This window comes from Myripristis murdjan, chromosome 2 (assembly GCF_902150065.1).
Source record: "Myripristis murdjan chromosome 2, fMyrMur1.1, whole genome shotgun sequence".
NCBI lineage: Eukaryota > Metazoa > Chordata > Actinopteri > Holocentriformes > Holocentridae > Myripristis > Myripristis murdjan.
This window is the reverse complement of record NC_043981.1, coordinates 17,093,883-17,116,703: the sequence shown is the minus strand read 5'-3', so window position 1 is coordinate 17,116,703 and position 22,821 is coordinate 17,093,883. Positions and strand designations below refer to the sequence as shown.

Here is a 22,821-nt window from a genome sequence, read left to right as displayed (position 1 = left end):
TCTGTCAAACTGTTGGAAAAGAGGCTGTGACTTCCTCTGCTGCCTCGGTTAAAGTGTCTTCGCTGCAGCAGCGCCCGCGTGGCCTTTAAGAGCCCAAACTGAAGCCTCGATCTTTTGACCTTCAAAAACACAAAAAAAAAAAAGCAAAGCAACCACTGCTTTTGGGCTGTCGCACAGCTGTGCTCACACATGACCACCAGAGGGCGCTCTTTCCCTGCAGTTTAGTTAGCGGTGGCTTGACTGCAACATCTGTGTGTGTGTGTGTTTGCAGGTGTGGTACAGCAAGACGCCGCTGGGCAAGAGGAAGGCCCGCGCCACCAAGAGCCTGGAGGACAAAGCAGAGGAGGGGAAGAGGAAGAGCAAGGACACGAGGAAGAGCAAAGACGACAAGAGCAAAGTGAAGAAGAAGAAGACGAAGAAGAAAAAGTGATTTTTAAAGCAAAATGCTGCAAAAACATCTCTAGTGTTAATGTACATTTCAGGAAATGACCTCCTAATGTTGTACGGAAGCTTTAATCAAACTAAATAAATAATAAGTTTGGTTGAAAACAAGCAGCTGAGGTTTGCTGATCTTTGTTGTGAGGATTAGATGCTTTTCTGTGGGTTGGATAATCTCTAATTCTGTATCAAAATGTTTCAAAAGCAACTAGTTTCCCCTGAGCCACATGACAGTCAAACTATAAGCCAGGTTATGTTTCTTAGTTAATCCCTTGAACTCTGATTTTCCCTTAAGTTTCCACTTAAGAAGCGTCAAAGTTAGAAAAAACTTAATTTAATTCCACTGAGGGAAATATTCAGAGCCAACATGCTTTATGGCTGCAGAGTCACATCAAAATAAAAAAGATCTACATCATTTTAGACACGTCTCCCTGGAATTCAGCGGCTCATGTTTGGGATCGTTGGAAACCTCCGGATCTCGGCTCTGATTTTAAAATAAAGTTCTGTGAGTTTGACCGAAGCTCGGCTGAGCCCGGCGGAGTTTAACAGGTTAAACATTTTGGAGATGTGAGGTTTCCACAGAGCAGCGACAATATGCCTAATGAGCACGCAGCATTAAGACACTGCTGGGTGAGCGTTTCCAATCATTTCTGCTTAGAAGTGTGTGTGTGTGTGTGTGTGTGTGTGTGTGTGTGTGTGTGTAGCCTTCGGGCTTACCCAGTATCCTCAGACAAATCATCATTAAACATCTCTGGAAGCAGGAGAGCGTGCAGAGACAGCGACTCCACCGTCAAGTACCTTAATGATGAAAAAACACAGACGAATAAATGAATTAATGCCACGAGTCGCTCCCACACACACACACATACACACACACACACACACTTGCCTCTCCTCCCTGGCAGCCTTGGCACAGCCAGAGTTGCGTGGTAAAGGCTTTCTGTGCCAAGGAGCTGCTAATTAGCCTGTGTAATTTTCATTGTTGCCAATTACAGCCAGAGGGCTGCAGCACGGCACCTTTTCCCAGGTCGCACTGCGGCCACGTGTGTGTGTGCATGTGTGTGTGTGTGTGTGTGTGTGTGTGTGTGTGTGTTTACACTCCATGCTAACGAGCCGGCCTGCCCTGCCAAGCGGTTGACCCACTTCCCAGAGGAACTCCCCAAGGACCCCCCCCCCCCCCCCCCCCCCCTCCTCCCATTTCCCCCCTCGTTTCCCCCCTTCCTCTCCCCGTCCCATCTCCCTCCTCTGCCCATTGTCCAGCGGAGGGGGCGTGTCTTGTTTCAAGCCCCGCCCACTGACCCTCCGTCTGGTTTGGAACCGTCCCTGGCTCCACTTGCTCTCATTTCTCTTGCATTTTTCCCTCTTTAATCTTCCCTTTTCTCTCTTTCCTCAGTGTTTTCTCCCCCCTCTCTCTCTCCCTCTCTCTCTCTCTCTCTCTCTCCCTCTCTCTCTCTCTCATCCCAGGCCAGGTGGGCTCACAGAGCGGAACAAACACGGTCACCTTTTCTGCTCCTTGCAGCTTCAACCGACGTCTAATTGAATTATTCATAAGTATCCGGGCCGCCGCCTTCCTCGCCCAAGACAAGGCCCCCGAGCAGGGTCTGACGCGAAGACGGAGCGCTTTATTTACTCCAGTTGTGGTCCCGGTGGGGCCGATTTAGCGGCGCGCCCGGCGAGGTGAACGGCGCGCACTTACCGAGGATAACATCCCCGACGCGTTCAGCGCACAGATAATTAGCGGCCAGACGCAGACACACAGCGGTGCCGCTCATCTGCTCACGGCCATCTGAGCTGCGCCGTCAGCTGAGAGCCTCTCCCCGTTCCCCCCCCTCCGCCTCTCCGGCTTCAGCTCCTGCTTCTTCTTCACGTTTCCAGGATTCATGGCGGTGCAGAGCAGTATTGATCCCTGCAGGGAAATTCTCGTGTTGGTTGCCTGCCCTCCATTAGGGGGGTCAGCGCACGCAATTAGCGCCCCGTTCGGCTGGTAGGGCTTCAGCGTCTTGCTCAAGGACACTGAGAGGAGCGTGTGACCTTTACTGACCTCTGGCTCCAAACACCAAAACCGAAAATGTTGGTGGCCTGTAATCAAACTCTAAAGAGGGAAACGTGGCTGAAACGTGGGTGCTGTCTTATTTGGATATTGTTTATTTGTTTATTTGTTCATAAGTTATCAGCTGCTGGAGTTCATGGAGGAAAGGAGTCAGCAATACAAGATCGACTTACTGTCTTATCTAATCTCTTATAAGTTTTTTAGTTTTTTATTTTTGTACTATTGCATTCAATTAATTTGTTATTTCTTCATCGTATTGGAATACTATAAGCACATCCAATCCACTTTATTTATATAGCACAATTTAACAAACACAAGGTTTCCAAAGTGCTGCACAGCAAGATAAAACACCACAAAATAACACAACAAAAGCAGAATAAAAAGGTAAAAAAAACACAGTAGGATAACACGATAAAATAAGATAAGATCAATTAAAATAAAATCAGATAAAGTAAGTAATAATAATGATAATAATAATAATAAAATAATAAAACAGAATAGGATAGAATAAATAAAATATATAAAAATAATAAAATAAAAATAAAATAAAATAATAATACAATTATAATTTTAATAGAATAAAATAATGTAAAATGCACTGCCCGCACAGCATAAAAAAAAAAAAAAAAAAAAAAAAAACATGCACACATAAAATCATAAATCATAAAATCATAAATCCTACATGGCATCAAAAGCTAAAGAAAAGAAGTGGGTTTTAAGAAGCACATATTTGTTTTTTTTTTTCTTTTTTCCTGTCTGCTCATATTTTATTCATTCATCGTGTGTCTTGTTTGGTTTTCTTTGTTTCCTGAAAGTATAAGATACATGCGCCGTGTTTTTTCTTGAAAAAGGAAAAATAAAATAAAAATTTGATCACACACACACACAAAAAAAAGGGGAAACGTGAGCGAGATAATCAGAAAAGATCCAAGATCTGCTTTTTGTGATCGCTGTTGTTGCACCCCTTGTCTCTTTGCGTGGGTTGATTTAAGTGAGGATAAGTGAGTCATCTGATAGTTCACTGTCTGACTCTGCATGGGTCACTGACAAACTGTGTTTATTTTATGTTTTTTGGCTGTTTGGTCTCAACAGTTCTGACTTAGATCAACCCTCAGCCATTTTGCATAGTGCACTTTTACTATTAAGAGCATTTCTATTGATTTTTTCAGTTTGTAAAATCCAATCACACATTAGAACATACCCCCCAAAAAAATGAGAACACACAAATAAAATGGGAAATAAAGAAATAAAGTTCACCTTTTACGAGCCCGTGTGGTTTTCTCGTCTCTCCTGCACCTTTTCTTGTTTTCTTGTTGTTTCCTGTTTTGTCTTGTTCTTGTGAGCCAATAAAACCTGAAAACACACAAAAAAAAGACAAAAGGGGTTAAAAAGGTCTGATTAAAGCACCATCCTGCATGATTATAATCCTTTACCCGTCTTATGTTTTTGGCGATGATAATGCTTCGATTATACATTCACACTGTCTCTCTCAGTGACTGGGAGTTCGGATGATGTGCCTTGAGGTGGCCGACCTCCCCGTCGTCAAGGAGCCTCCAAACCGTCGTTTTGCAATTAGTATTTACCGCCCCGCCTCGTCTCCTGTGGGTTTGGTGTCTCCTGAGCCGCCCCGGCCTCTCCGAGGTTTGCTGTGTCTGTTTATGCTGATGGTTTTATCCGGAGGAGGAGTGGAGCAAAGTTATGCGTTCTCCTCTGACAGCTTCATTGAGGAAGCGTGGGCTCCGGTCCACCGGGGGGCGTTTGGCCGGCCGCGGTGACAGGAAGTCCCCGGGACGGCGGCTCAGGGGAGTCTTCCTCTCCGGCGCTGTCACGTCTGAAGACAACACGGCGCTCCCAACGGGAACATTTTAAAACGCTGCCTCCCCTTCAGACCTGCGCTCCACCAAGTGCATGTACAACCCTTTTTGTTTTGTCATTTTGTCCCTTGCTAATTTATGCACTGTTATTCATTTGTGCACTTTGATGTAGCATGAGCAAACTTTCATTTTTTGCATACAAGAAATGACCAGTCATGACCAAGCCGACCGATCAGAGGTTTAGTAAACTGACCTTCAAAGACCCAAAAACACACAGCAACACAAGCATTTTTAGTGAATGTTTGCAATTTTAGTAGCTATACTTTATATCCTAAGAAAACACGTCTGCACTCTCGCTTCCAGATGCTTTAAGGAGCAGGAGGGTTGAAGAGAAGAGAAAGACACGGGCAAAAAAAGGGAATAAAGGGATCTGGATCTTCCCCAGGTCTTAAGTCTATGATTTCTAGCAGAAACATGTCGCGAGAGGGCACTCAAGCACAAGTCTAGTTAAACATGTTAGACATAAATGAACATCTAATTCAAAATAATAATGACATAAAAACTGTTTAACTGTCTTTCGGTGCCTGTCGGTGTTCATTAAACACTGGTTCCAAGTTGTATTCGGTTTATTTCGGTGTTTATTCCTGTTCTTCCACGGTGAAGCGCGCCGGCTGAACGAGGGAGAGGAAGTCAAGTCTAACAGGTGATTTTATTTTGCCAATGAGGACAGAGGGGGCGTTTCTTGTTGGAGGTGAAAGCAAAGACACAAACCAACGGGATTTCCAAAGACACGAAAAGTTTGACGCTAAAAAACTTGGAGAGATTCGATCAGTCAGGGTAACTAGAGGCGGGATGGAAAGCCCTGAAGATTCAAACACCTGTAGCCAATAGCTGAGTGAAATGCTTCCCACTCGGGTCAAAAGTGAAGAAGAAGGGAGTAATTAGTGGTGTGGGAAGCAAGAAGGTTGACATGATTTGGAGAAGGGGAGGAGGAGGACGGTAAGTCGGTGTGTTTGACTTTTAAAGGGGAATTGCCTGAGAGAATATTCCCTTGGTTATGTGAGTGTCAGGCTGAGGCCTTATGAGAGAGCGCAGAGACAGAAGACGTGGGAAGGAGGGTTGCAATGTGGAGAAGAAGGGAAGGGAGTCACCATGCAGGGGTCAGCACAGTGTCCGAAACGGGCTAAAGAAGTGAAAGTGAAAAAGATCAGAGAGGAAAAGGGATTCTTTTATGCTGGAGCTCTTCAGAAAATGGAGGAAAACGATGACATGGTGGCAGCGCAAAAGGAACCGGAGGAGAAATGAAAAGAAACTGATCAAAACATCTGAAAGGACAAGAAAAAAAAAAGTGATTTTAGGCATTCATTGCCATGGTGATTAATTGTGTTGTTGAAATACATAATAAATAAATCAGACAGGAGTGAGGTGGCACTGGATCCTTCCTGTGGCTCAAAATGCAGCAGGAGCTTTTCCACAGATTAACCCCAGAAAACTATGGATTCATTACATTTCATGCAAAATACTCAACTCCAATACATTTTTAAATGCTTATTCACAGAGGAGGTTGTGTGCAAAGTGTTTAGATTACAAATGAATCAACATTAACCCTTTCAGGCCTTGCCAGAGTAACACTTATCATGTAGAAATGGGCCTTGAGCATCTTCAAACATGCACTTTTTACTGCTGCACCTCCTGGAGCTGCAAGGGGTTTGTGTCCTGCAGCCACACCTGATCCTCTTCAGGTGGATTGATTGTTCTCAGTGACCTGTTGCATGCATCTTATCTCCATCCAAATTCCTCTGGGCTCAATGCTATTGGCAGATCTACATTGAGATTTGTATGTGCATGCATATATATATTTTGAGGAAAGGGGATAATATCTGAAAATGCTCAAGGGATATCACCGGACACCCTCCTGTATTTTGAGGAGAGACCCTAAGCCACAAGAATCAGCAGAGACACAAACTTTACTCAGCAAAAACAGATTGAGACTCCTGGAAATGCAAACAGCACGAAAGCAGCCGCAACAGCATGAAGCTAAGGCCGCGTTCAGACTGCAGGCGAATCTGATTCAAATCAGATTCCTTCTCAAATCCGATTTTTAGGGCTGAATGTCCACACTGTTTTTAGCAAGTGTCCAAATCGGATCTGACTCTGTTCAGACTGGGCCATCTGACAGGCTGCTGTAGCAACGACGTTGGCGCGGAGGCGTCATCCAGCACGCGTAGTGTAGAGTAGAGTGGCGTCACGGACAGTCAAAGCCGATCTGAGTGTTTGGAGCTGTTCAGACTCAGACGCATCTGTCCAAATGCGATCTGAAACTACCTCCCGAATGTGATTCGGGATTTGCAAAAATCGGATTTCATGTGATTTGTGACTGTTCAGACTACAAAAGAGCCATCCAGTTTCAATCTGGATGGGCTAAAAATCGGATTTGGGCTGGCAGTCTGAATGTGGCCTAAGTGTTTTTTGGGAGCTGGATGGAGGCTACAGGATTGGCATCAAAAAGCGCAGCAAAGAGGTGACAAAAAAAATCAACACATTCTGGAAGAATAGACTGTGTTCAGTTTTTGTTCAGTTTTCAGTGTTGAGTTTTGAGTTGGCTTTGAGAGAGAGAGGGCTCTGACAAACACCTTGAGAACGCCGCTGTATTCAAGGGAACCTCAGAAACCAAACAGAACACACTACCGGACTGCATGTTCATCATATAAGAAGCAGAGGAAAATCCAACATGTGGACCCAAATGGCCCCTCCATCCACTGTGATGCACATCAACCTCATGATGCGACAGGCCTCCAAAATGAGAGTTTTGCCGGCTTTCCTCCCCGAGTCACCCAAGAGGACAAGAGGACAGGTGCACATGAGAGACTGGCGGCCTGTAGCAATATCAGCTCCAACAGGACACACAGAAGATCAGGTAGCAGCTTTACTCCTGTTGGTAATGATTCAATTTTTTCCCCTTTCCCTCTTTTATTAGTGTTATGTCTCTTTTATTACATCTATAAACTATCTTTGTCGTCTAAGGAATACTGTCCATACCATGGCCGAGCAGAGCCGTGGGTCTCAGCCGGCAGAGAGACGCTGCACGAGGAGCATGAAGGGATCGCAGCACAAACCCATGCTGCATAAAAATAAAACAAAAAGTAAGGTAAGGTAAAAAGTAAAATGCTGTCAGAGTGAGTGGCAGCTTACAGAATTTCACTAGTTTGTGTATTGCACAGATAATAAGTGATGACAGAAATATACATTTATTTTATTGGAAAGATGCTTGCCATTTTTTTTTTTACCTACTTTGTGCTGTAAAACATTTTTTTTGGGAACCAAACTGGACTAATTTGGAATTGGAACCAAAAAGTCTAGCAGCGATTAAAATTAATATTGTTTTGGGGACAATAACCTGTGATTTATTAGCAGATGTGAATCAATGTTCAAAGTAAAGGCTAAGATACACACTGCATAATGCTTAACATCTCCCAATCTATTTTCCACACTTTCTGCATCTTATTTAGCAATGATATATGTTTACAGCTCGAGCAAATTAATTGTTTTGTATGACGTTTATCAAAATAACTTTAAGGAAGAGGTATAATATGGGCTGTTTCTTACATAAACCCATGTTTAGAGATCATTTAGGTTCCTCACCACCAGTTACTCAGAACTACTGAGCCTTTAGTTCATAACTCTCAAGACCTGAAACGAGACTTTCCTCATTTTCTAGGAGGAGGTGTTCAAATACATGCATCTAGAATTATGTAGAGATTTATTTAGGAGTTTAATAAAGATATTTTTAGCTTAATGATTCTGTACAATGATAGTAATGTCATTATTTTCAGCGTTCTTATATTCACATTTAGTCTAACAGATGGCAGATTTAGCTTGTATTTCCCGACTGTTCCTCTCTGTAACTACATGTCAAATGGGGATTTTAAATGGCCTCTAAATATATTTTCCTTATGTTTCTCTCTGCAGGACAGACAGGACCATACGAGGGCAGGCCAAGGAACGCTTCACATTCACAAACCACCTTTGAGGACGACAAGAAGATGCACCGAGCAACAAGCCCAACCCACTGCTCAGCTGACCCGACCTGACCTGGTGCAGCTGTTTGTGGAGAGCAATCTACAAGATATCTTCTCTGAGACCATCACACACTCCTAAACATCCTCATCGCCACACACACACGACCCCAGCAGATGCAGAAACACCCTGACCCAGGAGAGGCTGAATGCATCGGAAACGTTTTCAATCACTGACTTTAACCTGAAAGTCACTGAGGAAACTGCAGGACGAAAGGAGAAAGAAAGAGAGGACGGCAAAATTTATGTCCAAGTAGTGCTACTGTCCACTGTTCAGGCAAAACTGCCGCTTGTTGTTATTTACATTTTGTCTGTTTGTTTGTTATATTTCCCACTATGATGCAATGCTTCAGTTTTTGTCCCCCCCAAATTTTTGCTCGTCATCCACAACTGGCAGGTTATAAAAGAGGGAAAAGTCAGAGAAGAATAAAGCCACACACTGTCTTCACAGGTTTAGATCCTCACACTGTAACTGTAAATTCATCACAGCTCAAATGTGTGTGAGGTGAGGGAGGATTGATGGGGTGTGTGGGGACTGTCACCTGTTGTGGCCTTCAGCGCAAGGACGTTCACCTCCCACCGCCTCGTAAACGGCCCAGAGTAACCCCGGCCGAGCTCAGAGCTGCAGCCGGTGGGATCAAATCAAGATGATAATGTGCTGGTTTAGGATTAATCCACTCTCACATGATGCATCTGTTACCAATAATGTTACCGCATTTATGTAAACAAGGGGGGACGTTGTCCTGAATGAAAGATATCAAGAGACTGGCTGTTCAATTCCCGCTGCTAAGAAATTCTGATAATAATGAGCGTTTCCTGTTTTGACCATGTTTCAAAGCTGGTAAATATTACATTTACTCTGCTAGTTATGCAAATACCAGGTGTTACGGATACAGAGTGTGCAATAAGAATAATCTAACAACTGAGCAATATGTAGAAAAGCATGCAATGTTGGCTTCAGTTCAGAAAGGTAAACTGCTAATTGGTGTGTGTGTGGCTCCTGGTTCAAACCCCGCCTTCCCTGTGTTCTCATTGTTGTAGTGTGGGACTGTGAGGGAATTACACGATGAACAGGTAAACCCTGCAGTGGAGGAGTAGCTCAGAGGGTCAGGTGTGTCTGAGGTTATTCCTTTACCTGACTGATAAACACTAGAAGTGATCAACCAATCAACAACTAACTTGACATTAGATTAGATAGATAGATAGATAGATAGATACTTTATTCATCCCGCAGGAAATTCGTTTTTCAGCAGTATCCACAGATTACAGATTAATTAAATAAAAAATAAAGAATAAGATCTAAGTACAACAGAATAAGATCTAAGTACAACCCAGTGTGCAAAAAGCAATGTGCAAAAAAAAAACAACAAAAAAAAAAACGTGTACATGGGTGTATAAAATGTGCATAGAGGTAGGCTTATGAACGGTTTATGGTTGCAACTGAGAAATATCTCATGAAGTATAAGCTGCAGTGTCTTTATATGCTACAAGAGAGTCAATCAATCAATCAACAATATGATTATGAGGGAATAAAGGTAGGTAGGTAGGTCAGCGAACAACAAGACAAAGAGAAAGATAAACTCTGTTGGGTTCAGTGGCTCAAAGTGTTTGTCTTTGGCTTGAAGATCTTGAGGTTGTCAGTTCAAGCCTGGTAGAAGTCAAATGTCATCATCTCAAATAGAAAAACTGAAAATCTCTAAAAAACTGGTGATGTTTTAAGAGCTAACATCCCAACTAAAGACTGAGACACTCTAAGAATCAACCTCAAGTCAAAGGACTCAGTAGCTCAAACTGTTTGTCCTCTGTGTGAAGGTCCTGAGGTTGTGGGTTTGAGCCTGAAGGCTGAAGTGACTTTTGAAAACCAATGTCCAAAATAGAAACAGAAAAGCTCTAAGAAGACAGCTTCTCAACTCAAAGGAGTCTTTGTGTAGCTCTTTGGGTTGAAGGTTCAAGACCAACCAAAGAAGTAACTTTTGAAAAGCATCATCCCACAATAAAGAGTAAAAAGTCTATGAGACAAAGCACACGGCTGTAAGAGTTTGTGGCTCAAGGTGTTTGTCCACTGCATGAAGCGCTTCAGGTTGTGGGTTCAAGCCTTAAGTTCTGAATTTTAGAGCAAACACGCCAAATAAAAACTGAAAACTCTCAGAGACAAGTCAAACACTCGCAGGACTCAGTGGCTCCAGGGGTTTGTTCTCTGCATGGAGGTCTTGAGGTTGTGGGTTCAAGCCTTTGGAAAGCTGCTTCTTTTGAAAGACATCATCCTGAGTAAAGACTGAAAAGTCCAAGAGACAAAGCAAACCCTCACAAGACTTGGTGGCTCAAAGTGTTGGCCCTCTGTCTGAAGCTCTGCAGGTCGTGGGTTCGAGCCTGATGACGTCTCTGACTTTTGAAGATCAACATCCAAAGGAACATTTGAAAAGCTCTGAAAACACATAAAGACTGAAAAGCCTTAGGAATCAGTCGCTGAACTTGTAGGACTTGGTGGCTTGAAGTGTTTGTCCTCCACGTGAAGTTCTTGAGGTTGTGGGTTCGAACCTTGGGAAAGCAGTCACTTTTGAGAGCCAACATCCCACATTAAGCCTGAAAAGCTCTAAGAGTCGCCTCTGAAGCTGTAAGACTCAGTGGTGTGAAGAGCTTGTCCTCTGCATGTAGCTCTTGAGGTGGTGGGTTCAAGCCCGGCTTTGCCAGTCAGTGAATTTTGAGAGGCGACACCCAGAGTGAAGAGTTAAAAGCGCCTGGAGAAGTGCTATGAGTGTGCCTGTGGGCTGGTGGCGCGATGGTAACGTTCCTTCCAACATCAGCAGTGGCTGATCCTGCGGCTGGTTCGATTCCCCTCTCCGCTCCTGGTAACCGGCGCTCCCCGCAGTGGCGGGGTCGGGGGGGGGCCGTGTCCTCCCCCGGCCCTCTGGAGGTCCGTCAGCAGGGGGTTATGAAGCGGAAAACGCCGCCCACCTGAGGTTTTACTGAACAGAGGGAAGCCGTGTCAATTTAAAAATGTTGGAAGAAGTTTTGCAATCTAGTAGAAAGTTAAAGTAGCCTAACAGGTTAGTAGTTGATTAGCTGCAGTTTGCGCTTACACTTTAGTAGACAACCTACAATTCCTCTATTCCCTCATAATCATCTTGTTGATTGATTGATTCTCTTATACTGTTTAAAGACACTGCAGCTTATACTTTCTGAGATATTTGTCAATTGTAACCATAATCTGTTCATAATCTAATGTCAAGTTAGTTGTTGATGATGATTGATTGACTGACTGACTGACTGACTGACTTGTAGTTTTCCTTCATCTGTCAACTCATCCTTGGTCTGACCTCATTAGATATTCACTGCAGTGGAACTGGTTCATACACACTCTGTGGCCAGCTGGAGGCGATGTGTTTACCACTTATGACAAAACTGCTGCTGACTTGCTTTATCACCTGTGTAGCACTGGGGAATCAAACCAGGGACCTTCTGTTGAGTAGAGTGAACTTAGACCTGCACCTATCCCACTGAGCTAAACCTGAGGTCTTCTAGTCTGTGATTGATCTACGTATTGATTCTTACACAAACACAGATAAACAACATCATAAAGTCCAAACTGGGAAACAAACCCAGACCTTGGCATTGAACAGTCACTTAAACACCTGGCACTTATCTTTCTGAGCTAACTCTCAGTTGGAACCAGCAGTTATTTTCTCTTCTCTTTATTTGTTCACACTGCTGACAACAATATCATAGAAAAACACGTGCCAGAATGTTCCTTATTTTTTCATTAAGATGCCACACACTGAAGTTACAGGTGTGTATTCATATTTTTATCTAGAAAAGACGGGCCCCGCAGAAAAGGTCTGGGAAGCCGTGGATTAAAGGCGAGTCAGGCGTCAAGGCGGTGACCTGAGCAGCTTCACAGCCACTTTATGTCTAGTTTACCATCTGGGACCATCATTTAGGTTTTATTGCAGATCTCCAAGACAGCTCGGCCTCTCTGCTGCTCCACACCCAGAGGATTTAAATTCAACACGTGCACACACACATTACATAAGGAAAGACACGAAATATCACATGCGATTTTTTTTTTTATTCAGTTTATTGTCGAGTTAGAAAAGACTCGAGCAGCATTCAGACCGTCATGTTTCCCCTGATCAACAGTAGGAGAAACTCAGGTGTACACACACACACAACAATGCCTCTGCTTGTCTTTCTTACACACACACACACTACAAACACACACAGGACAGAAACACCTCCATTCTGGAACAATTACGGCGCTGGGGAGAGAGAACAATTAGCCAGCTGGCTATTATGAAACAAAGCAATTAATGTTATGCTAATAAGTCAGATTTTGAGCAATTCCAGATCATTTGCTAATCATTGGCTAATTACTTTGACGACTCTTTAGCGCATCAAATTATGAGTGATTAATCGGACAGATTTGGGTATTTAACAAACTCCTCTGAGCTCTGCCAGTTGGAGTCGTGCCGGCTGCTGCTGGGAGCTCGTCGCGTCTGCCGCCACGGCGAGCGGGATTTTCACGCTCAAAACTCACTTTGGGATTTCACCGTTTACAGCAGCCACTTTTAGGGGCCCGTGTGAGATGATGCTGCATTCAAACTGGATTTACTGTAAAATAATTAAGCGACCCATTGGGAACAAAAACAAAAACATTCACGCCAAAATAAATCAGAGAGCTGCGTCGACACAAGCAGCAAAAATCAAAATAAAATCTTGTATTTGAAGGAGCACAATCAGCTCTGGGCCTCCTCGTGAAAACTGCTGCAAGTTGGTTTACACTTAATTTTAAATTTGTAATTAAAAATCAATGTGGATAGGGACACGTCAATGAATTTCCTTCGTTTTTGCTTCTTAATGACTTTAAAATGTTGAAAAATCAGATTAACAGTTTTGTTTTAAGATGTTATACCTGCCAAATATTTTGAGTCAACTTGGGCCGATACGGGAACGTCAACACAAACCCATCAAAGTGTTTCACAGAGTAAAATGGGGGTCAGTATGATTTTTTTTCAAGCTGGAATCAGTGCCATGTTTCCTCAACATAAAATAATTTCCATACTTCTGTTATCTCTAATCTTAAAAAAAGGCATAATCTGATGTGTCAGGTCACTAAAAATGATCTGAAATGGTGTTTATGTTGAAGCAGCTTCCCAATTTCCTCTCTTATTCAAACGGTCACATGGAAAAATATTTCAAAAAGTCGGCATTAGTGTTGACATGGACAAAATTAGAAACACACACAACATAAAAGAAGAATATTGCCCATAATTCCCATGGCCTTTGGTTTAATAACACAAATACATAATCTGATCAAAAAACTCTTGTCTTGTTTAGTCTCAGATTTGGATTTTAGGAGCAGCTCAGACGACCCACGCGGGTGCCACAAAACCAAAAGGGCAGACTGTTAAAGCGCCTGTCAGTGCCTTTCACACGCAGCGCCGGCGACACGTCCTTATTATTTTCAACCGGGCCTCTCGTCCCGGTAAATGTGCTAATGCCGCTTCCTCCTGGGACTCCGCCGCGGCCTCGGCTCACATTGAAATTCAGATGAGCAGCCGCGACCGCCACGAGCCAAACCGCCTGATATGACAGGTGAAGCTCCTGTGGGGAGTCTGATCCTACACGCTGGCTTAATGTAATCTCTTTCTTACTCTCTCCCCCGGGAGAGATTAGCCTCATCTTACAAGGGAGGAGACGTCGGCGAGCCCCGAAAACCCCGGAACCAGATTAATTCAGTGAAGGCACGGCAACGAGGTCGTTTTGCAGGAGAAGGCCTTTACCGCACGTAGGCCGAGTCACGCCAACCCACATACAGACGTGCTTTTACACTTTAAAGTGCCGAGAAATGAACATTTAAAAGCATCTTGACAATCCATTTTAAGGGGTAAAAGCACAAAATAGGAGAGAAAATAAGGCTGGAAACTAAAAACAAGACAACATTAAACTCATCAGCTAAAGAAAGTAAGTCCAGGTAAAAAACAATACAGCAATAGATCACACATACACACACACGTACACCCTAATGCATGCAAATTCCCCTTTTTTACTTTTTCTCCATGGGTTTTGAAATTTCATCTAGTCTCATTCTGAGGCTTTTTTTTTTTTTTTTTCGGGTAGAAAAGCCTGGAAGAAGTTTCGTGATAATTACAGGGAAGAAAAGTGGGGGGGCAGAAACAGCCACCCACTGTCCTCTCATTGGTTTATCAAGCTGTCAATCCAAACTTTAACACTAAGAAACTGTTCATCTTCCTTATGAGTCTCTTCAGTATCGTGATTAACCATCGCTTCTATGCTTCAGTGGGTTTTCTGCCAACGTTTTCTTTGTCTTGACCCTTGAGGGCTGATCTGCCTTATTCGGCCTTGTTTCAACACATTTACAACAGAAAAATTCCTTGAAACAAGCGAAACTGCATTGGAAATTGGGATTATCTCATCCAACGTGCAGATTTTTTTTTTTACCTTGTTTTACGAAAAACAAGGTTTTCACACTGGAAATGAGATTTGAAATGTTTTTTTCCAAATGGCTGAAATGGAAGTCCGCTCCTTCGGTTTGGTGTTGGTGGGAGAAAGAGCTTCCAGGGGCGGAGAGAAGAGCACTTAGAGCCTTTTAAACGCCTCTTAACAGCGACTTAATGTCTGTTTTTGCAGGTATCACCGCCTGCGTCCTCCCGCCGGGCTGCGGACGGAGCTGCGCGCGGCCCCGTGCGTCCAAACAGGTGAAGGTGCCATTAAAAAGGCAGCTGTTGTCCCCCTCAATTACAGCGCGCCGGGCCCCGGCTAATTGGCGTCCCGGCCAGCGAAGGTCATCGCTCCAGCAGGGCACTTTGGGGTAATCACAGGGCCGGGCCGGACCTCGTGGGCAGGGGCGGGACAGAGTTTAACGTCGACGGCGTGTTTTTATGGCTCCCCAAAACAGAAGCCGGGGTCATTATTCACATAGCTGCCGGCCCTCCTCCCAGTCCAGAGCTGACAGGCAGAGCGACAAACCCAGGCTGTTAGTCTGAGGCAGGCCCTCGCTCACAACCTGGAAACGTCTTTAACTACCATGAAAAAGAAGCTCGACTCCTTAGTTATTGAAAAACTTTGGGATTAAACCAATAATCTGCATCTTTAATATTCTGTCAGTTCATTTCACACATTGTTGGTGCATTATTTAGATGACAAACTGAGATAGAGATAGATAGATAGATACTTTATTCATCCCGAAGGAAATTCAGTTTTCAGCACTATCCACAGATTACAAGATTAAATAAATAAAAAATAAAGAATAAAAGATGACACTAGAGATCTAAAGATCTAAGTACCCAATGTGCAAAAAAAAAACTGGCCTACAAGCTGCTGAAAAAACCCACATCACACCTGATTTCTGCATATTTCTGCACACTTTAAAGGTAATCTCATTTGCCCACTAATGCTGGACAAAAAGCTACAAATTGCTAAAGTGCTCAGAGTCTTTGTCTCGGTTGGAAACAAGGCGCAGAACCTTGTTTTTGCCGACTTCCGAGACCAGCGAGCCGCTTTAATGAGTTCATTTCCAAAGGGGCTGCACGGCACACGATGATCCAATTTACCCCCAGCAGGTGTAAGCGCCGGCTAAAGGAGGACTGATGTTTAAAGGCGCGGTAAACCCACAGCACGGTAAACACAGAGTCAGTCAAGTCGCGCTCTGCAAGGTGTTAAGAGGCGACTGACCTCCTGAAAACTTGGTATTTCAACCGGACAGGCGTGGAAAAACAGTGAGCTGAAGTCCGTGCTCTACTTATATAACAACCTGCAAAAACCTCAAAGCAAAAATCCTGAATTATTTTGGGTTGATGAAAATGAGAAGTTGGCCTGGGAGGCAAAACGTCTGGGCTGGTTTTATTTCTCAAGCGTGGGAAAATTACACAAATGAAACTGAATCATACACACAGACAATATGAGATCAGTTCATTTGATGCATGTCACAGAATGTGGACTGTTCATTTCTTCCTATAATTTGTAGATTTGGTTTCACATTTGGAAACTGATAGTCGTTTGGGGTGAGAATCTATCGACCCTCCGTCTGAGTAGATTTTTGTCGTCTAAATGTCAGTATATTTTAGTCCTGTTTACTTGTACATATTTTTCGGTGTATCATTATGATGGTCAAATTGAGAATTTATCACTAGTCGGGTAAAACTCATTCAAAATCAGTCGAAATCTACAGGGAAGTCCAGTGTTTGAAGAACAAGGCGCAAAAATCATTAAAGAAAAACATCATCTCTGAAGTCGCAGTTTGGCGTGAGGTGTCCTGAAGCTTTAATCTTTGGGATTAAGGCAAAGATTAGGATAATAAACAACTGCTAACTCTTTAGGTTGGGGTTTGGCGAGCTCATCCTAAAAAATGAGCCAATGCATCGGGTGAAATATCAAAATTTAGTGATTCCTGTGTGAAGAGATCAATGTAAACCAGAGGCTTTTTTTAGGTACCAGCTGACGCTTTGATGCAGAACGGCTCACGACGATAAACATCATCACACAGTCAGGAGGTCAAAGGTCAAAGCCGCAGCTCGACCACAGAAACATTCATGTGTGACACAGAAAGGCAATAAGAGGAGACGCCGCGCAGCGTCGAGGTTACACGCGTGTGATCCCTGTGAGCGGCTTGAGCGATCATGTGTGTGTGTGTGTGTGTGTGTGTGTGTGTGTGTGTGTGTCGCTCGTGGGCGTCACCTGCGCGTGATGGGTGACAGGGGGCGGAGACTCGTAACGGCGGCGGTCGGCAAGGTCGGCGAGGTGATTGGTCCCGTGATCGCAGCGCGGTGTCAAGGTCGCGGCTGATGAGGGCCGTGATGTTGACATGAGGAGGCGGACGCCATAATAACACACACCTTACACTCTTTAATGTGTGTGTGTGTGTGTGTGAGTGTGTGAGTGTACTGTATATACCTGTAATGTGAATGTCATGTAATGTGCTTTTATAAAAGGCTGCAGAATGTTTTTGCTGTTCTGATTTTTCTTCCATAATCAATTTAATACAATTTTTTCTTTCATTAATTGCCAGTTTGAACGCCTCAGATTTTGTTTTGGCCCTTAACACTGTAGAAATGTAGGAATTCATAAATTTATTTCCATGATATACGAGGATTTGACTCTTCAGTTTGATGCACATCTCACTGGTTGGAGATTTGATTTAAGAAAGATTTGATTCACTTTGATTGGCAGCAATTTGATCCAGGACTCTGTGTTTAATGTCCACAAAAGAAATATGTACTAATCTATGTTTTGTCAAAAAAAATCAAAGAAAAGGATTACTTCAACATTAAATTGTATTTCTTAGTATATTCTGTTAGATCAAGACAATCTTTTTGAGAATTGTGAACGCTTCAATTTGAAGAATTTCATGCAAATCAGACCGAAACCTGAGCAAATTCATTTATTTCTTTCAGCAGATCAACACCGTGAAATCGGCAGAATTTGCGTCAATGCATCAACGCAATTAATATATTTTTGCTCCTCTGTTGTTACAATGATGTTATTCCTTCAGAGTTAGTCAAATGTAGCTGGAGTCATTTCTTGCTCAGGAGAAAAAAACACAAGACTTTGAGCAAATTTCCGGTCATTTCCGCAAGAAGTGTGTTGATGTTGGTGATGTGACTTTTGAATTGTGCAGGTTTTTTCTATGACGGCAGGAAACCTGTTCTCTGATCTCAGGTCAGAGGAGTGAGCCTCCACACAGCCTCAAAAATCTGCTCAGATGGAGGTCTGATATCAGTCTAATATCTTCATCAGCAGCTTCTCAGGCAGACTATCAGTTTCCAAATGTGAAACCAAATATACAAATTATGGGAAAACATGAATGGTGTATTCTGTTCGCCTTCACTTGACATCAAACTCCACCACACCTGCTGGAAGTGAAACAGACTTGGAAATGCAAGTAGGCTACATTATTAAAATGTTCAAAGGGGATTAAAAAAAACTGACACACAGTCGGCATTTCAGAGTCTGCGCTTATTTCACCAAATGTTATGAGACGTTATGAGTGTTGGGTCAGCAAATATGCAGCCAAGTCGCCAGGGGAAAAAAATGACGCCATTTTACGTTTCTGCAAACCGAGGATACGTTGAAATGCCAGCGTTTTCAAGTTTTGTGACGTCGCATCAAGGTAAGCAATCAACAGGACAACAGGATTCAAGTGCCATGTGGAGCGACAGCCGTGTTCGTTTTGTAACCATGACCTTTTTCTAATCTTAACCATGACATTGCCTGTAAGTCTAAATGTTGATATGCAATGTGTTTTTGGTTCAGAAACGTTGACATTTCAATTAATTTGTAGCTTTGCAGAAATGTAAAATGGCAGCATTTTATCCTGGCGACTTGGCTGCAATATGTCTGCTGAAAGGTGCGTTAAATTACCTGAAAGCCTTTCATATGTTGAGTTATATCTATGATGTGCTGTTCTATTTCAAGACAGATGCAAGTTCAGCATCAGGCAAACCGAAAATCGCCGTGATATAACATCATGTCACAGTATAACGATGCAGGTAGCAGCTGAAGGCATTTTGCTGCGACTTTTCCCTTCCTGCTCTTGTTGCATCGGTGGCAGCTGCGAGGCTCTGCAGGTCGTCTGAGTGTCTGCACACCGAGCTGCCACCGAGTCCAATTCCTCCCACATTTGTTAAACGCGGAGATTAAAGCGTTTCTGACTCCGATTTGAAGTCTCCCACTTGGAGAGACGGACGAGACGAGCGCTCGCCGCGGCTCTCCCAATTCATCCTGCTTTGATTGGAGACGGAAAATGACGCAGGGATCCAGAGGAAGAAAGAGTCGCCGAGCTGAATGATGAAGACGATTACGTTTTAAGGGTTTCACATAGCGACTTGGAATTCATGTCCAGCCTTTAATAGTGCTCGTTTTCTGCCTTGTTCACTCCATTAACGGTGAGTAGGGGGCCCAAGTGCCGGGCCCGCCGCTAATTACGGTATGAGCGATGATCGGCGAGGGCTCATTACCGGCAGTGCGGGCCGAAACATACTGTCTCTCTCCCGGCTAATGATGTTGGATCCGCGGCGAGGGGAGGCCGGCGCTCACCGCTTCATCAAACGTCTCAATGTCCAGGGGTTAACGTGGCTGTTGACTTCCCATCTCTCTCTCTCTTTCTTTTCCTCCGTCTTCACGCCGTCTCTCTCTCTCTCTCTCTCAATACTGTTTTCTCTCTGAGTCCAAATCACAGCGGCCTCATTTGCATGACAAGTCTCCCGGTGTTGCCAAAGCCTCTCATGGGTGTGAAGTAAAAGTAAAGGCAAGTTTGGATGATTCATGCGAGTCTCCTTCGATAACAACGTCTCGAGTCGATGCAAATCTCCTCTGCTGGCACGACAGGGAACAAATATGTTGCAAAAAAAAAATGTGAGCTTATGCAATAAGCCTCAGCAGATATCTAACTGAGCAAAAATCAATAAATATCAGAAATAAGATAATAAATACTGCATGACAATCCAGTCTGATTTTCTATCAGTATTGTTCTCTTTCATATACGTTTCATTTTTTTTTTTTTTTTTTTTTTTGCATGCTGATACGTACGATGTCCATGCAAAGCCAGGAGAGATGTAGCCTAAAATGTAGCCTCATGATCCGTCAATCCTATAGAATAACTCCCATATACATCTGTTACATATATATATAAAAAAGTGAAAAATCATTCTTTCCGAATTGAAAACAGAGATCGCCTGTCTCTTCTCCATTTCCAGCCACATTAACACCTCATATTTAAGCACAAACAATATTTTTGAACACACACCCCGAAGTGGATAAATTTTAATACAGCGGCCTAATGTTGCAGTGTGAGCAGAGAAAATGGAAATGTTCAAGAATGCCTATGTCTAATTATCCTGATAACGCTCAGGAGGTTTGTCAAAATCAGGCTAACAGGCTAAACGCAGCTGCGACATCACTAACATAAATGTCAGTGTCATCTGCAAACGCTGTAAACGAGCAAAACGCAAAAAAAGAGACAAAACGGCGAGTGCAGCTTAGCAACGTCCCGAGCGCCACAGGGAAGCACAAGAGAAGGAAGAGCAAAGACGAGCTGGAGGTGCACGGTGGAGACGGGAGGAGAAGGTCATCCATAAACACCATCACAAAAGTCACGAGTCAGGGAAACCGTTTGTTTTCTCTCCCTTGTTGAGCGCATCGCTGTGGACGAGAAGCTTTTAAAAAAACAGCCGAGCGAGGACGGACAACAGAAGATACAAACATTTTTGAAAATGAAAACTTACTTCTCTGTTTTTAGACAAAAAAAAAACAAAAAAAAAAACAAATGCATCCTCACTGGTACATTTTGTGCATATGTCTGCATGCATGATAAATCTAAAACACACACGCTGTATGAGCATAAGCAAAGAAACGTTAAGAATGAGTTATGAAGCCAACAAGAGCGCAAATATGGGTCCAAACGTTACAGGAATTTCCCAAAACAGCGAGGAAGAAATGATAAAAACAAAGTGAGTCGTTCCTGTGGACGGACAGCGAGGCTGAGCTACAGAAAGCGACCGATAACACCAATTCCTAAACACTGCAACACGATGAAGTCAGTGTTTCCACTCTGAGCATCACTCGCTGGTCACAGGGCTCAAGGAAAACAGCGCTCAAAAAAATCGCGATAGTTGTATTTGTGAGGAGCAGAAACAGTTTGCATGTGGACAAGAGGCCAAAATGTAAAAGAAAAAGAAACAAAGAGAAAAAAAATCATCGCTGTGTCACTATACACTTACAGTTTGGTCCTTAAGTATTTGCACAGTGACACAATATTTATAATTTTGCAGATCTGAAATGGAGTAAACAAGACGTGACTTAAGTGCAAATACTCCAAATACTGAATATAATCCTTATTATTATAGTTATGTATGTAATATATAGTTTGTCCAATGACTTCGAAGTCTCTGAAAATGAGGTGACTGTGTATAAAATTGGCTGTAATTCCTAAACATGATGCCATATTTTTGTTTGTTTGTTGTTTAAATTAAAGCTGGAAAGTCTGCACTTCAGCCACGTCTTGATTACTGCATTTCTAATCCACTGTGGTGGAGTACAAGGGCAAAATTATGAATATTGTGTTGCTGTCCAGATACTTATGGACCTGACTGTATTGTGGACATTGTTGCTTTTATTATTTTCAGTGTTTTTAAATCAGATTTTTTGCTTTTCTATGATTTTTCGTCTTGGTTCTGGGGGATTTTTCAGCGCCATGTTCAATTAAGAAGCATCAGTCTCTTTTTCTTTCTCAACATCTCTACTGCAGACTCTCTTATTGTTTTCCCTCTCTCTCTCTCTCTCTCTCTCTCTCTCTCTCTGCCTCGCCCACCTCCCCCTCTCCGTCTCACAGCTCCTCTCTCTCTCTCTCTCTCTCCCTCAGTCCTCATTACAGGCTCTTACCTGACACAATGAAGCAGAACTAAATGCTGCCTGTAGTTTGGCCAGCTATCTGTCACAGCTCTTTCACCCGCCGCTGGAAACCGAACGAGAGAGAGACACAGACGACAGGGAGAGAGAGAGAGAGAGAAAGAGGGAGAGCAGGGATGAAAGACAGATGGATGAAAAGATGTCCCGGCTAATTGAAGCCCACTGGTTTGTACAACTCTGATCCAAATGAGTGACGCTGCTTCGACACACGAGCGGCAAAACTGCTTTTTAACACGTTTGAGCCTCCAGATGATCTGATTTTTACGGTTCAGACGGCCACAAAAAATAAAAACAGAGAAAATGCAGGTCGGTTTCGTCTGTCGTGCGCCAAGGTGCAAATAACGGAAACGTCATAAATTACGAAAACGCAAATTTTCACACCTTGCCTGCTAAAACTGTATCAGAAACTTCTATAGATGTTTCATATTTTGTGATTGTTGTAACATTGTTGCAACTGAAAGAAAACATGAACAAAATATCAAATATCTTGACACAATCATTTAGAGAAAACCAAAATAATGTTTCCACAACCTTTAAAAAAACATTTTGTGGATGTTCTGGGAATATTTTGCCAGCTGGCTAACTTTGGTATTCTTGGTATGTTCACATGCTGTATTTCATATTGACGCTCATTAATGTGCTTTGTCCCAATCAAACAAACAAACAAACAAATAAATAGATAATTAAATCAAGCAATTTCTGGTTTCCGTAATGCGCCATTTTTTGAAAACGCCCTTTTGTCGTGTGGACGGTGAAGATGAACGCTGACGTCGCTGTCTCTCCTCTACGCTCCTCACTTCTTTGTTGAAATAACTTTCACATGCCAGTTTTCTGTGTAAAGTGTGACTTAAATAGAAAACGGCCGCCGTGGGAGTGAGCTCCATCAACATTACAGCCGCTGTTCAGGAGGTCAAAGGTCACAGCCGGACACTAGACGCAGCACATCGTCAGAACAGCAGCTTCTCACAGAACAGCACGTCGAGCTGAGCTTTTAAAGCTGATGCGTCTCCTTTTTCTTTTT

General features: G+C 43.2%; 1 protein-coding gene and 2 long non-coding RNA genes across 4 annotated transcripts in view; 1 reads left to right on the top strand and 2 right to left on the bottom strand.

Moving 5' to 3' along the window:
* drc11 (dynein regulatory complex subunit 11) overlaps positions 1–552 on the top strand; it is an 84,793-nt gene extending 84,241 nt beyond the window's left edge. For both annotated transcript variants that reach the window (XM_030074764.1, XM_030074759.1), the window contains exon 19: positions 272–552. In XM_030074764.1, coding sequence (XP_029930624.1) covers positions 272–430 — 159 coding nt within the window. In that variant the 3' untranslated portion in view covers positions 431–552. The remainder of the gene's footprint in view (positions 1–271) is intronic.
* Positions 1–2,249, bottom strand: part of LOC115375355 (uncharacterized) — a 4,499-nt gene extending 2,250 nt beyond the window's left edge. The window contains exons 1-2 of the long non-coding RNA XR_003929707.1: positions 1,940–2,249; positions 1,156–1,236 (exon numbers count right to left, since the gene is read on the bottom strand). This is a non-coding gene — a long non-coding RNA (uncharacterized LOC115375355). The remainder of the gene's footprint in view (positions 1–1,155; positions 1,237–1,939) is intronic.
* A 10,243-nt stretch (positions 2,250–12,492) lies between these two features.
* LOC115373241 (uncharacterized) overlaps positions 12,493–22,821 on the bottom strand; it is a 28,731-nt gene continuing 18,402 nt past the window's right edge. The window contains exon 3 of the long non-coding RNA XR_003929517.1: positions 12,493–12,634. This is a non-coding gene — a long non-coding RNA (uncharacterized LOC115373241). The remainder of the gene's footprint in view (positions 12,635–22,821) is intronic.